Genomic DNA, 14,492 nt, shown 5'->3' with positions numbered 1-14,492 from the left:
CTGGATTCATGAATATTAATCAGGTTGTGTGCGTTCGCTCGAACTGATTTGCTGAAATCAAAACAGGGACGATAATAGGTGAACGCCAGCCAATGGGATTGCCGTTTGCGCATTAGTTCCGTCCACTACCGGAGAAAGCGGCAGTTCTTAAAAGCTGAAGAATTCCAGAGGAACGCTGTTATTTTGACAGGAAAATAGAACAAAGAATATTGTTTACATGTAGCGCGTCAATTCTCTCTCTCTCTCTCACTCTCTCTGCGTGTGTGTGAGATAAAGCTATGGCGAGTCGTGCGCTTCACACAAGAGTTTACGGTATGTCAAATACAGGTGCGTTGCACATCCATTCAGATAAACTGAAAAATAGCACAGATCGCTTGATGGAGAGAGAAACTCTGAAGCGCTCAGTCAGAGTGTTCGGCGAGTGAAAATATATCTGTGCTAAACTTATACTTAGCCTCCAACTCACACACTGGCAAGTAAAATCTGAGAATTTATTAGCCATTGGCTAATATTAGACATCATTTAGTCGCCCAGAGTGAAGATTTACTCGCAATGTAGAGGGTTGACCTTGTTCTTTCTCTTCTTTCTCTCAGGGGCATTAACACAGTGAAGTTAGCTGGGAACATTCTTGATGATATTGGGAACATGTTCGATGATCTTGCTGACCAGCTGGAAGCCATGTTGGATTGACCTACTGTAATTCCTACAGGTATAACCTTTGTGTTGGGCCTTCACATTGGAGCTTCTGGATGTTTTAGACGTGCAATGTCTAACTTTTCACACTTTGTTTACGCACTTTGGTGGTCCTGCTTACAAGTATTGGTTTTAACAGTTGAATTCATTTACCCAATTTAAGATACCAGTAGTAACGTACTGTTGGCTGGATCGTGCCTCAAATTTCCAAAAGATCCACTCAAGAACTTGCAATATCCCTTACCAAACTGTTGCTTTCTGCATCTTTGTCTCACTCGGACAGAACGTATCTGCAATGAAGACTGCAGAATGTCAGCACTTACTGTTCAGATCTACTGTGCTAAAGCTCTTTCAACAGAGACGCTTTAATTTCCTGTTGTGCTCAGATCAAGACTCACAGTTGGCCTCTAGCGAATGGATATACTGTGTAAAATCTAAGTGAGATACAACCTGCTTCAAGTGCTCTGAGATTCATCACTCTTCAATTTTGTTTTCTGTAGACTGAAAGATCCTTTATTCTCTGTTCAAAAGCAGTAATACAGCTGATCAAAAACATAACCAAGAAAATGATTGATTTATTAATGACCCAAACTTCATGGACCAAGTATGATTGACTGTACTGTAACTTTAACTATTAAAAAAGGTCCATGTCCTGCCAACAGATTCAGTGTTATACAGTATATTTTTAGTTGTATGTTTCAACCTTTGCATAAGAATTCAACTAGAGCTTAACATGTTAAGAAAATGACTTTTCTTAGCATATTAATAGTATATTTTGACAACCATTGTGTTTTGGGAAAGAGAAACATTTAATGCATTACATCTATTATATATTTTTGTACCAGAATGATAATTTATTGGGTTTGTCAGGTTAAAAAGGGACAGTCCCTCTTTGTGAATTCTGTCACTCTGACTGAAATTGACAAGCAAAAATAGAAACTGTTGCACTATGTTTTTAGGCTCAGCTGACCAAAAGGGAACTTTTATTTTAATAAAATGGGGCCCATGTGGTTAAAACACACAAAAACATCACCAAACTATGATCTGGTATATGTTCAAATGGAGCATTCATTTATATTCACTTCTGACTCTTGTGCACATTTACCATCTTTATGTAGTGTATGAACTATGCATCTTTTATTGGATGAATTTATTTCTGCATGTACTATACACTGGCAGGACGACCAGTACTTGACTGAAAGAGACCTTTCTCAAATTGTTTAATTGGAATGACATTGTTCAAAATAATTGTATATGTAATAACTGCAAAAAGACCAGACCATCCTGTTCTTGCATGCTTTTTTTTTCTTTCCAAGTAACAATCTGGAATTACAGGTTTTGTATTATGTGGCATAATGATATTTTAATGGACTTTATGAAAACAGCACTGCTGGTGCTACGGTATCATTTAAATGAGCACTGTGTACTTTATTTCCCAAGTTCATTCCTTACTGCAGTGCTTTGTGTGGCATAGCGCTGTCAAAAACTAAAGACACGTGATCTGTTGCTTTGCCTGATTGGGGCCATCAGTATCATACAGTAAGTATAAATAGACCTCTAATTCATTCATTTGAACTACTTTGAAGTATTATGTTTAATAAAATAAAATTGTCAAGAGATCAATCCTCAGACTACTCATGTCAAAGTGGCTCTAACATTTGTTTTATTATGTAGTGCCGGCTCATTGAAACTGTCCCTTGAACTCGTGGGATAGAAATTATTTTTGGTTTTATTGTAAAGACAAACACCAGAAACCGTGGGAAAACATGAAAATGGAATGACTTAAATCAGAAACACCAGAGAGGGAGAAAAGTGCAGAAAATGAAGAGTGCTCAGCCATTGAGCCAGCTGTCCTGACATTTGGTGTAGTCACAGATCTCCTCTGGTTTGAACCACAGGTTGATCTCGGTGTTGGCACTTTCGACAGAATCACTGCCGTGAATGATGTTCCTGAAGTGAAAGCAATTTAATATGAGCAAAAACTAGTGCAGATAAATACATGAAAGTGCCAGACAAACAGATCCAAATATAGTTTGGGGTTGGTAAGGATTTTTATTGTTTTTAAAAGAAGTCTTAATGTTCACCAAGGCTGTATTATAATTTTTTTGATCAAAAACAAAAGTAAAAAACAAATTGTGAAAACATTATTATTACAATTTAAAATAATGTTTTCTATTTTCATATATTTTAAAAAGTAATTTATTTCTTTAATGGCAAAGCTGAATTTTCAACAGCTATTATTCCAGTCTTCATGACATGATGACCATTATTATTATCAATGCTGAAAACCGTTGTGCTGCTTAATATTTTTGTGGAAACTGTAATATATTTTTTCAAGAGTCTTTGAACAGAAAGTAAAAAAAGAAAAAAAGCATTTATTTGAAATAGAAATCTTCTGTAACATTATAAATGTCTTCTAAACGGTTTTGATTAATGCCTTGCTGAATAAAAGTAACTTTTTTCAACATTAATATATATATATACCCCGACCCCAAACTTTTGAACTGTATACATTTGTCTTTTTCTAACCAGATGTCTAAATAATTGATTGGTTTGCAGAGGAGATGTACACTAAAATATGAAATCTAACATTCAGGCAGTTATTTTCCATTACATTTACACATTCATTTTTCAGGCTCTTTTTTATAAACTATCTGCTGTTTAAAACAGTCATCAAAATGTTATTTTAGAATACAGTGTAAGATCTTACCGGACAACCTGAATGCAAAAGTCACCTCTGATAGTCCCAGGTTTGGAGTCAATGGCATTACTCTGCCAGTTTTTATAACATTAAAACCCTCCCACACCTAAAAATATATCACAGAAATAACACTAGTACAATCACCTTTATGAAATTTATGAAGAATATTTATTAGCAATAAAGGAGAAATATTTTTTAATTCAAAGTGCCCTAGAGTCACACTCTGGGGAAAATAATATAAATGGGCTTACCATGGCAACCACAGGGCCAGAAGACATAAACCTAACAAGCCCAGGGAAGAAAGGCCGATCCTTCAGGTCACAGTAGTGCTGTCTCATAAGATCCTCATCGGCCTGCATTGAAGACAAACATACAACGATCAAAAAAGCATACAAAGTTTTGAGAATTAAAGTTCCTCTTAATCCCACATACCCCTTTGACCTCAACTTTTTTGTGACTGAATCTTTATTTTAAGGCAATGTTTACTGGAACTAGATGGTCACATGGGGATATATAGCAGGTGCAACTTTGAAGACCACAAGGATCTACAATTCGAGTTAGTAATTGGTTTAACCCTGAGAAGACAAGCTCTAAATGGAGATTTCCACAATTAGAGACTAGACCAAAAATATATTAAGTTTTTAATCAGTTAAGTAATATAATAGAAACTTAATTAGAAAATCAATTTAAAATGCATTTCTAATACAATTATATTTTTTTAAACATTTATTAGAAAGTCTTTTTTTATATTATATAAATATGTATAATATTGCCTGTAGATTTTTTTTCAGTGGCATCTGAGGGCATTTTTATAACCATATATATATATATATGTAAATAACTAGATGGTCACAGGGGATATAAATAGCAGGTGCAACCTTGCAGACCACAAGGAACTACAATTAGAGTTAGTAATTGATTTAACCCTTAGAAGACAAGTGTGTCTGAGAGAGAGCTTAAGTTCCCTCACACCAAGGGGAAAATGTATAAAGTTTTAATGTGATTAAGTTTTTTAGAAAGTCGTGTGTGTGTGTGTGTGTGTGTGTGTATATATATATATATATATCCTTGAATATGCTGAAATAACAGAACGTTGATAACAATGAGAGCTGAGCAGTGATGTAGGTGTCTTATGTGTAGGTGTCTTATGATGTATTTGGAGAAATATATTAAAAAAAAATCTATACATGTTAAAAATGTAGAAATAAATACATCTGTTGTCAATTTCGCCCTCTCAGCGCGCTGTTTTACCATTAAAAGAAAATGCAAGTCCTATTAAACCAATAGAGATAAAAACTGTTAACTCAATTGACCTGGATCAACTTCATAGCAACTAACTTGAAGCCTTTCTGTTCGAAACGCTTGATGATCTCTCCGATGAGCCCTCTCTGCACTCCATCAGGCTTGATGGCAATGAACGTGCGCTCTTCATTTCCAGACATTGGGCTTCAAATGAAAATAAATACCGGTAAAACATAACACAACACAAAAACAGTATGACAGAAGTGCATTCAAACTTACGCCGTCGCACATTTGGCCCACAGGGCTGGAGGTGTGGAGGGGGGTTTGGGTGATGAAACCCCTGAAGCCCATCACTAATTACATGTCAAGTGACAGTGGGAGATCCTTCCTGCCCTGTCTTAACCCGCACTGTCGGCTTAAACCGTGACGGGTGATCTGATCTGCTCGCTGTCCTCACGCATCCTGTCCTAGCACGTTATAATCACGATTTAATTTGAACAAACTTGATATCTCTGCCATTATCTATTCTAAAAAGACAATGAAGGCTAAAGCCATATCAAAATTATAAGTTTCATTCGAATGCGACTTTCAGATTTAAACGGACACGTCTAGAAAACGATTATTATAGCGACGGGCTTCTTATATTCGGTAAAATTTCGCTCATGCTTGCTTAAATCAGTGCACTGATCAAATGTACCTGGGCATTGACATTTCATTTGTAAGAATAAACTTTTGTCACATTGACAGTAATAAGATAATAAAAAGCAGTGAAAATATTTTTCTTACATTTTCTGATGACAGTTCACGAGTCTGAAGTGGATTCCTCACGCGCGAGTGCTTTCACTAATCCACGATCATCTGCACTGCACAAGTGTTTTCTGAAGGTGAGCGGAGACTGATTCCAGTGCAATGGCATTCAGCGATATTTAATCTGTTGCGATGGAATGAATCCAAATTTATGATACGCAAAACATACATGTTGTAAAACCTTTACAAATCTTGCTTGATTTTACAAAATTATTAGGTCGTTTTTTTTTCCACTGGGATAAAGTTCTTAACCTTAAACAGACAACATAACTTTCTGTCTATGCATCATTTATTTTTTATTGCCCCTAACAACACATTTGCACCTTTATTTTATTATTATTATTATTATTATTATTATTATTATTAAATATGATAGAATATAAAGATAGAGCCTAGATAAGATGGGGCTTGTTGCCACACTTTTGATTCCAGTGAATATTTCTCAGAGCAAGTTAATATTTTTGAAAGTCAAACGTTTATAGGCTTTGAGAGGCATTATTTTTAAAGTAACAAACTGATGATGATGATAATAATAATAATAATAATAATAATTATTATTATTATTATTATTATTAAATCAACAACAATAATACAACTTTAAATGTTATTTTTTAAAGTTATATTTTTAATTTAAAATTCTATTTTTATTTATATTTCACTCTAAAATATGTAATATTTATTACTATTATTTTCCTTTTCTTTTCTTTTCTTTTGAATGCATCTCTATTTATAAATGCATTAATAAAGATTTAAAATGATTCACTCATTTAATGTTTTGTGCTTGTAAATTTAGTATCTCGTTTACAATCCTTTTTTTTAATGGAGCTCTAATGAGTTCGATTACTTCTAACATGTAATTGAACATCAAAATTCATTATGCATTATGGCTTTATTGCAAACCACATCAGAGAATCATAAAATATCTGATTCGTTAAGTGCACCTAAAGTAATTTATCCACAGGCCACTAATCTAACAGCAGAGGGGCAGTGAGGGACTGATCAGAACTACGGTTAAGCCAAGCATTACATCCTGTACATAGTACATGGCCATTATCTTTATCTGTAGAACATATTTCCCAGGTGAGATAGACCCATTAGACCATCTGTACAGTTAAGAAATATGCAGCAAATCCCTCAGCATCATATACTGAGTTAATCCTCAGGGAACCACTTCACTGCAGTCATGTCAGTTACTTATACTTCCACATGCTCTTTTCCACAGTTCCATTAAATGTCTTATGCAGCTGTCAGTTCAGTATTTAATGCATGCACCGTGTAGTGACACTTTACACTATTATTTGACCATTCGTAGAGTCTTTTGACAACAACAGTGAAGGCATGCGAGGCAGTTAAATGTTACAATTTGGTGGCTTGTAAGTCTCAGTCCTCTTAAATAAAGTATTGCACTGTACTGACAATAAAATAAAAAGCAGGAGTGTGGAAAGGAGTCTTCATTGCTCATAATTGTAATTCACTGAAATAAGTGAAACAAGTGTTTTGGCTTGTCTAAGAAAATACTATATTAGTATGGTATATGGTCTATAATAACCTTTTATTTGCATATATTTTTATGTGTTTGGGAAAATAAATATTTTGATTAATATTAAATTAAAATTTAAGATTTTAACCAAACCATAAGTATAATTTGAAAAAGAAAAAAAAAAACCTAGTACATTTGACTGAAACAATTTAGACTTTGTCCAAACAATAATTATTTTCAGTGTACATGCACTTATGCAGTCACATACACATAAGGAAAAAAAGAAACAGAGAACACTAAGGTTTATATGTAGCCTTAATCAATAATGCAGTATGTGCAACTTTTCCATACTATATATACTGTATATACAACCTTACCAAAGTTTTAGTGTTCTCACTCTCAGCCTGTTATCCATTTCAAAAATGACCCTGACATGACAAGAATGACTGCTGATAAACTTCAGTCCAGTTTTAGCAATAATTCATGTTTGTTTTCTCAACCCATCTTTCCTATTTGCAGTCAATGCAGTTTTGGCAACAGAGGGATTCATGATGCTGACCCTGAGAAAAAGACAAGAAACAAACAAGTCAAATGCCCCCAATAACTTCAATACCCAATCACTGTGCAATGGCTGGGGTAGTCATATTACTGACCAACATTTTTGTAGCAAAAGTTGGACCTTCACAAGTGAGTGTCAATTCAACAGAACCTGACAGGAACAATGTGATCTAAAGGTGCAATCACATTTACCGTTCGGGGAATTTCTGTAATCAATTCAATAGGAATCCACACGCCATCGGGAATATCGCTTGAGGGTGAAATATTTCAGATTCTACATTGTTTTCAAGTTGGTCAAGAGAATTTGCTGCATCCACCAACAGAAGTGACATCTCTGTGAGGTCTGCTTCAAACATACACTCTTGACAATAAAGAAATATGACTGACACTTAAAGGAATAGTTCACCAAAAAATAATAACAATTGCTGAAAATTTGCTCACTGAAATGTTATCTAAGATGTAGATGATTGTTTCGTCATGGGAACAGATTTGGAGAAATGTACTATTACATCACTTGCTCACCAATGGATCCTCTGCAGTGAATGGTTGCCATCAGAATGAGATGAGAGAAGAATCAGCTGATAAAAACATCACAGTAATCCATATGACTCTAGTCCATCAATGAACAACTTGTGAAGTGAAAAGCTGTGTGCTTCTAAATGGTGCTTGATCTGTGCACATTTCTCACCTGATTCAGATGGGACTATTTATTTCTACTGGAAATATAATGGATAGAGGACTCGTATTGTAGTTGAAAACAACAGTGTTAAGTTAAAAATGTCAATGATAAATTTGTTTTCTTACAAACGTGCAACTTTTCACTTCACAAGTTGTTCATTGATGGACTGGAGTTATGTGGATTACTTGTGGATTATAGCAATGTTTTTATCAACTGTTTGAACTCTCATTCTGACGGCACCCATACACTGCAGAGGATCCATTGGTGAGCAAGTAATATAATGCTAAATTCCTCTAAATCTGTTCCAATGAAGAAACACACTCATCTACATCTTTGGATTGCCTGAGAGTGAGTAAATTTTCATTATTTTTTTTTTGTTTTGTTTTTTTTGGGTGAACTATTCCTTTAACACCAATTTGAAACTGCAATCTAGTTTATCATCCTTAGCTATCATATAATGGCTTTTATTTCCACATCCTTCCTTCTAACAGAATATGCACTTATCTGACTAAATGGATAAATAATCCTCTGCTAATCTCTCCAAGAGTACTAGATGGTTTGTATTCCATGCTCTATTTTTTACCAGGGCTTAAAGTAAGGATTAAATGAGGTAGCTGCCAAGTGGTAGTGTGAAGTACTGCCTCCTTCATAGTGACTGTAACTTTGATTTACTGTAAATCACTCTAGATCTGGTTCTTTCCCCTTCAACAGAAATGTAGCCTCTTTTTCAGTTTAAATACACATCGCTTCTCTAAACAAGTATCTTGCATATTTGGTATTAAACCCTGTTATTTGTTATACCTGATTAATGTGGCAGAATGTCAGTCAATGAGCACAAAAGCATTATGCAATGCTCATTGAGGTCTAACAGCTCTGGGGTGAAACTGCAGGAAATATAAGTAAAAGGTCTATTTTAAATTACACAATTTTCTCTACTATCTGTTCCATTTGCTTATAATCATATTTGTACTCCAGCAGCTTTATTCAGGTCGCCTCATGTAATTGTAAATCACTGTGATTTTTTTTTTGTGCTCTAATTTTCCGCATCATTTATTTGTCTGAGTTGTAGCAATCAGAGTGCACAGAACCAATAATAAATAGGTATTTTTAGTGTTAATTTTCTTTCATTAGAGACTTCATTAAATTATTATAGTTCTCAGATCAAGTCTGCTCCGGAGTTAGAAGACAAAACAGAAAGTGAAAAGTTGTTGCTCTTGCTAGACTGAAACTTCAGTATAAGTGTATCCAGCTAATTTTTCAACGCGGAAGGAAGTAAGCTATTTTTTTTTTTAAATGTGCAAGACTTAAAGGTAAAGTAAAATCAATCAATCAATCAATCAATCAATAAAAAAAAAATAAAAAAACCCCCCGAATAAGCAAGCAAGCTCTAAACAACAACACTAACAACAAAATTGGAACAAAAATTCCAATAATCACAAAAGTCAGGATAACAAGTTATTTAGAATGCAGATGTTTTATAAAGTCATGTTCACCTAGGAGGTTACTAGCTGCTAAACGCTTTCCAGATGGCTTCATTCCTTCATTCTTAGCCTGCCAAACAGACGTTATCGACAGAGCAATCCAGCTGATGATAGATCCTCATTCAGCTGCCCTCCTGCATGGATGAATTCGGGGGAGCTGTAAATGAGGACTGGCATATGGTTGGTAATTTAGTGTGATTTACATATAAATTGATATAGAAAGAGAACTCCCATCCGTTCACAATTAACTTTCCACTTGTACTCGTAGCTCGTTTAGTCCACTCGTCTCGAACCGGTAGTTGGGTACAAGTTCAGAGCTGAGATTTCAAAAGTCCGATCTCGTAAGGCACGTGGCGCGTTCATCTTGCAGTGCGTCAAACATTAATGGCGGGAAAGGGAACAAGCGCGATAATTTACAAAAGGGTCTGGCTGCAGACTTGCGCTTGCACTCTCAGACTTGCAAACGTACAGGGTCCTGCAAGCCATCTGTAGGAGAAAAAGACAAGACCCGCAAATCCGTGGCCGCAGAACAGCAGAATATGAACGCAATGCGCAAAGTCTCTCGCTAAGCGTTTTCCTCCTGTAGAAAAACATAAACACTTAACATGGCTTAATGTATTAAGATGCTCTTAAAATATCTGCCTGTAGCTTTCTAGTGATCTTTAAGACATTGATTAGCTTGTTCAAGTGTGTTTGATTAGGGTTGGAGCTAAACTCTACAAGACAGTGGCCGTCCAGGACTGAAGCTGCCCAGCCCTGATTAAGATCAACATATCTATTTTCAGATCACAGAACAATGTCATACAGGTTTGGAATGATATCAGCGTGAGTAACAAAAGACAGAATGTTTATTTTTGGGTGAACTATCCCTTTAAAGTCTTCATGTTGTCTCTTTTATAAAATTACAGTTTCTTTTAAAGTTTGGCAACATGACTTCCAAAGAGTCAACTAATTATAGAAACCTAATTCTCAACTTTGTTTGAACATGCGGCGGGAGGAATACAAATCTCAGGCTCCCATCTGTCTTGGGACTTTAGTTTGACAGCAGAAGATCCTGAAAATTGGGCTGTTTTGAGATCTCGCTACAAACACGGCATTAGTGTCGGTGTGAATCCCAAAAGCAAACACCAAGTCCCTGCTGAATAGCTAAATATGTGCATTATACAGTGTGATTCACAACGCAACTGACACGCAGACACCACCGCTTTGTTAAAATGTACTACGTGAGAGTAAAATAAATCGCTTAAAGCGAGCATAAGCATTTTTGTCTTGAAGTTAAAGTCTGGGAAAGGGTCACAGGGGCCACATGATTTGTCAAGGACAGTGGAGGTCTCCATTAATATAACATTAACCTTTCCTCATCCAAATCTTCCTTCCTGAAACCTCTGCTTTTGTCTTCATTAGATGCCATGTAGTGTTCTCCGAATAGCTCACAGCGCCTGTTAGCAGACTCCGAGCATCAAGTACCCTGTGAAGACTGTGAAATAATAAAAAAAAAAAGTGCAAATGTGAAATTGCTTTTCTGGTTGGGTAAGATGGAGAACATTTTTACTGGAAAGGCGAAAAGCTGAGAAATCCACCGAATACAGATATTTTCAGAAGCCGTACTTTAGCTTTGTATCCGAGCAGATAGTTTCATGGGAGTAGATCTGCTTTTTTCAGGTGTGGGATTTGTTGTGCCTTGTCATCACCGAGCAGCAATGGGAACTCAGCCATCACTGTTGTTCACCTCTCATGTCATTCTGGGGATGGATTGTACAGGGATGAAAAAGACAGCAGACAGGCTCGAGATAGAAGGCTCAGTTGAACTGACAGATATTCTGAGCCTCTCCACATGAATAAGACTCCTTAATGTCGGTAACCTTGAGGTTTGTGTTTGTTCTCTATAGAAACAGACTGCTAAATCTTTGTTCCCCTGGTAACCTGCAACATGAGGCAATCCAGCTGGTGAGAGTGGCATGCTTATTGACAAATTCTTCCTATAGCAATTGAGCAAATAATGTGACGACGATGAGAGAGGCAGTAGGTGGAATGATGGCGGGAAGCTCTGGCACAGTCTTACATTACATAAAGCCTCAGTGTTGCTTAATATTCACCGCACCTCCGTCCTTCTGGCTCTGGGACTGTCTTTATCTTATTTGAGGATCTTATATTCTTCAATGCAACCTTCCAATACTTTTCTCTCCGGCTGCTTATATTCTCAAGCATTTTTTGACAGTGCAGGGATTTGACTGAGCGAAACTCAGCTGTCAGAACATGAACAATGAAGTCTGCATCTCCTTAAGGTGCAGATATCACACGAGTGATGCACCGCTTTGACCTCAGGGCTTGGCATTAATGCACTTCTCACTTGTTTATTTGAACAAAAGCAGTAATATGCGTCACATGCATAAGAGAAGTTCTCCTAGTGTCTTTCTGTAGTCTTTGAAGTGAAGCTGTGAGTCCAGAGTCCACAGATGCCTTATCAAATAATGAAAGTGCTGGGGTTTACAACCTATTCAGGTTGTTTGGTGAACACTCAACAGATACTGCTTTGAAACGGCAGAGGGCAGTGTTCGCTTTGCTTCGCATAGATCCCTGTTCTTCCGGTGTGTATAGTGGGGTCAGGTGCAGGCTGTTTGATTGTAGGTTTGATTCAGGTTTGTGAAAATGTTACAGACATTACAGGCATTATCAGAAGCATTCATGCTTCGTTTAGCACATGTTTGTCGAATCCTAAGAGCTAAAAATGGAAAAAAAGGGAGATATTTTACATTAAATGTCATGGAATTTTGCATTGTTTGGACAATTTGGGTTACTTTTTTGCATTAAATTGATCTAAAGTGACAGTAAAGACAACAAATAAATTTTTCACATAAACGCTGTTTTTAAACTATCTATTCACCAAAGAATCCTAAAAAAAAGTATCACCGTTTCCACAAAACATATGTAACACTACAGTTTTCAAAATTGATAAGAAATTTTTCTTGAGCACCAAATCAGCATGGGAATGATTTCTAAAGGATCATGTAACACTGGAATGGAATAAGATATATTAAATTTTTAAAATTATAATATTTCACAATATTGCGGTTTTTGCTGTAAGGAAATAAATTCAGCATAATGACTTATTTCAAAAACATAAACTTACCAACTACAAACCTTTGAATGGTTGTGTTTATGTATATGCACGCACGCACACAAACAACTACTATTCATTCATATGTATTTGTGGAATGTATTGTAACTTATGAGTTTTGATACGTGCTACGTGATACGATTTTTCCTAAAGTAAAAAGTCAGAAAAATGTTGCAAGTAAATTCGCTTTGAAAAGCCTTTTATACTGTAAATGCATCCATAGTGAATAGCAGATATTTTCTTTTCATGGAGAATTGAGATGCGTTGTGAATTAAGCCTTTGCTGTTCAATGCATGAATCATTTTCCATCAAGGAAATGGTGTTTTCTGGGAATCCACAGAATTGCTTCTACCCTGAATCGCTTCGTGTTGATGCCAACTTTGTAGACCGGTCCATTATCGGATTCATCCTGCTAGCTAGTACTGTTGATCACTTTGTTAATTCACTGTGACAGAAGGCTTCCTGTGGTCTCTGTCTCCCTAGACCCTGTAATTCATTTTTTGTCCCCTATAAGGAACTCAAGATCTGAATTCATGGGAAGGAATAGCTTCTGGCCTGAAACCATGTTCTAATAAAGACTACATATGGGGCTTTTCAGTCATATCCCATTTGATTAAACCTTGACAGTCATTTGTTCTGTCTTCTCAAATACCCACATGCCTGACAGAAGTCCTGGGCCACTGAGTCTTGAGGAATTAAAGAAAGCTGTTCCATTACCTCTTAAACATGATTTACTAGTGAATTTGGTTAATACTGTATGTAATGTGCACATAAATCACAAATACATAAAGACTGCTCAGCTTTATTTCATAATATATAGTTATTGTAGAGACTAATTCTGTTTTAAGATTATGATATAGCAATTAAAGCACATGCTTTTAGCTTAAAGGAATAGTTCACCCATAAATGAAAATTTGTTGAAAATTTACTCACCCTCTGGCCACCAAAGATTTAGATGACTTTGTTCCTTCAATGGAACAACAGATTTACAGAAATTTACCATTACATCACTTGCTCACCAGTGAATTATAAACGGGGGCCATCGCTAGTGGGGAGAAAGGTGGTGATGATTATAGGGGCCCACGGCTGTGAAAGGGGCCCTCTGCAATTTCAACCAAGTGCCCGAGACCGAGATTTAATTAGAAGATAGATCATCTTCTAAAAGCAATCTATTTATTACTTTTCTTCCCTTGAAATCAAATAACTCTGATTTCATGTTGCATTGCTGCATTAACAGGAAGAAAATTATAGTAACATAAACGACGTTCCAAGTGCCCAACCAAAGGGAAAGCCAATCACTATAATGGTGAGTTAAAAAAACAAAAAAAAACACATTTTAGGAAAATCAACATCAATTTATGATGTTTGCTTATGTGATGTTGTCTCAAATATTTCAGTTGTATTGAAAAGTCAACATTCAAGATGACTGGGAAACGAGTGAATGCAACTAGTGAAAGATAACTGCAGACATGGAAGAAACGGGTGAAAAGTCTATTAAAGGGGTCATATGATGCGATTTAAATTTTTCCTTTCTCTTTGGAGTGTTACAAGCTCTTGGTGCATAAAGAAGATCTGTAAAGTTGCAAAGACTAAAGTCTCAAATCCAAAGAGATATTCTTTATAAAAGTTCAGAGTCAGCCACACCTACCTAAAACGGCTCATTCTAACATGCCCCCACATACCTACGTCACTATGTGGGAAGATTTGCATAACGCCGCCCAAATGTTCACGCA

At 36.1% G+C, this 14,492-nt stretch overlaps 1 protein-coding gene and 1 pseudogene across 1 annotated transcript in view; one reads left to right on the top strand and one right to left on the bottom strand.

The window, feature by feature from the left end:
• LOC107692038 (caskin-2-like) overlaps positions 1 to 2,412 on the top strand; it is a 72,848-nt gene extending 70,436 nt beyond the window's left edge. The window contains exon 21 of the mRNA XM_016490916.1: positions 594 to 2,412. Within this exon, the coding sequence (XP_016346402.1) occupies positions 594 to 690 (97 nt within the window). The 3' untranslated portion in view covers positions 691 to 2,412. The remainder of the gene's footprint in view (positions 1 to 593) is intronic.
• A 34-nt stretch (positions 2,413 to 2,446) lies between these two features.
• Positions 2,447 to 5,439, bottom strand: LOC107692040 (nucleoside diphosphate kinase-like; annotated as a pseudogene).
• Between the last annotated feature and the right edge of the window lie 9,053 nt (positions 5,440 to 14,492).

The sequence above is a fragment of the Sinocyclocheilus anshuiensis genome, unplaced genomic scaffold (assembly GCF_001515605.1).
Source record: "Sinocyclocheilus anshuiensis isolate Anshui unplaced genomic scaffold, SAMN03320099.WGS_v1.1 scaffold726, whole genome shotgun sequence".
Classification (NCBI taxonomy): Eukaryota; Metazoa; Chordata; class Actinopteri; order Cypriniformes; family Cyprinidae; genus Sinocyclocheilus; species Sinocyclocheilus anshuiensis.
Note: the sequence above shows the minus strand (reverse complement) of the source record. Positions and strands in the feature narration are given on the sequence as shown.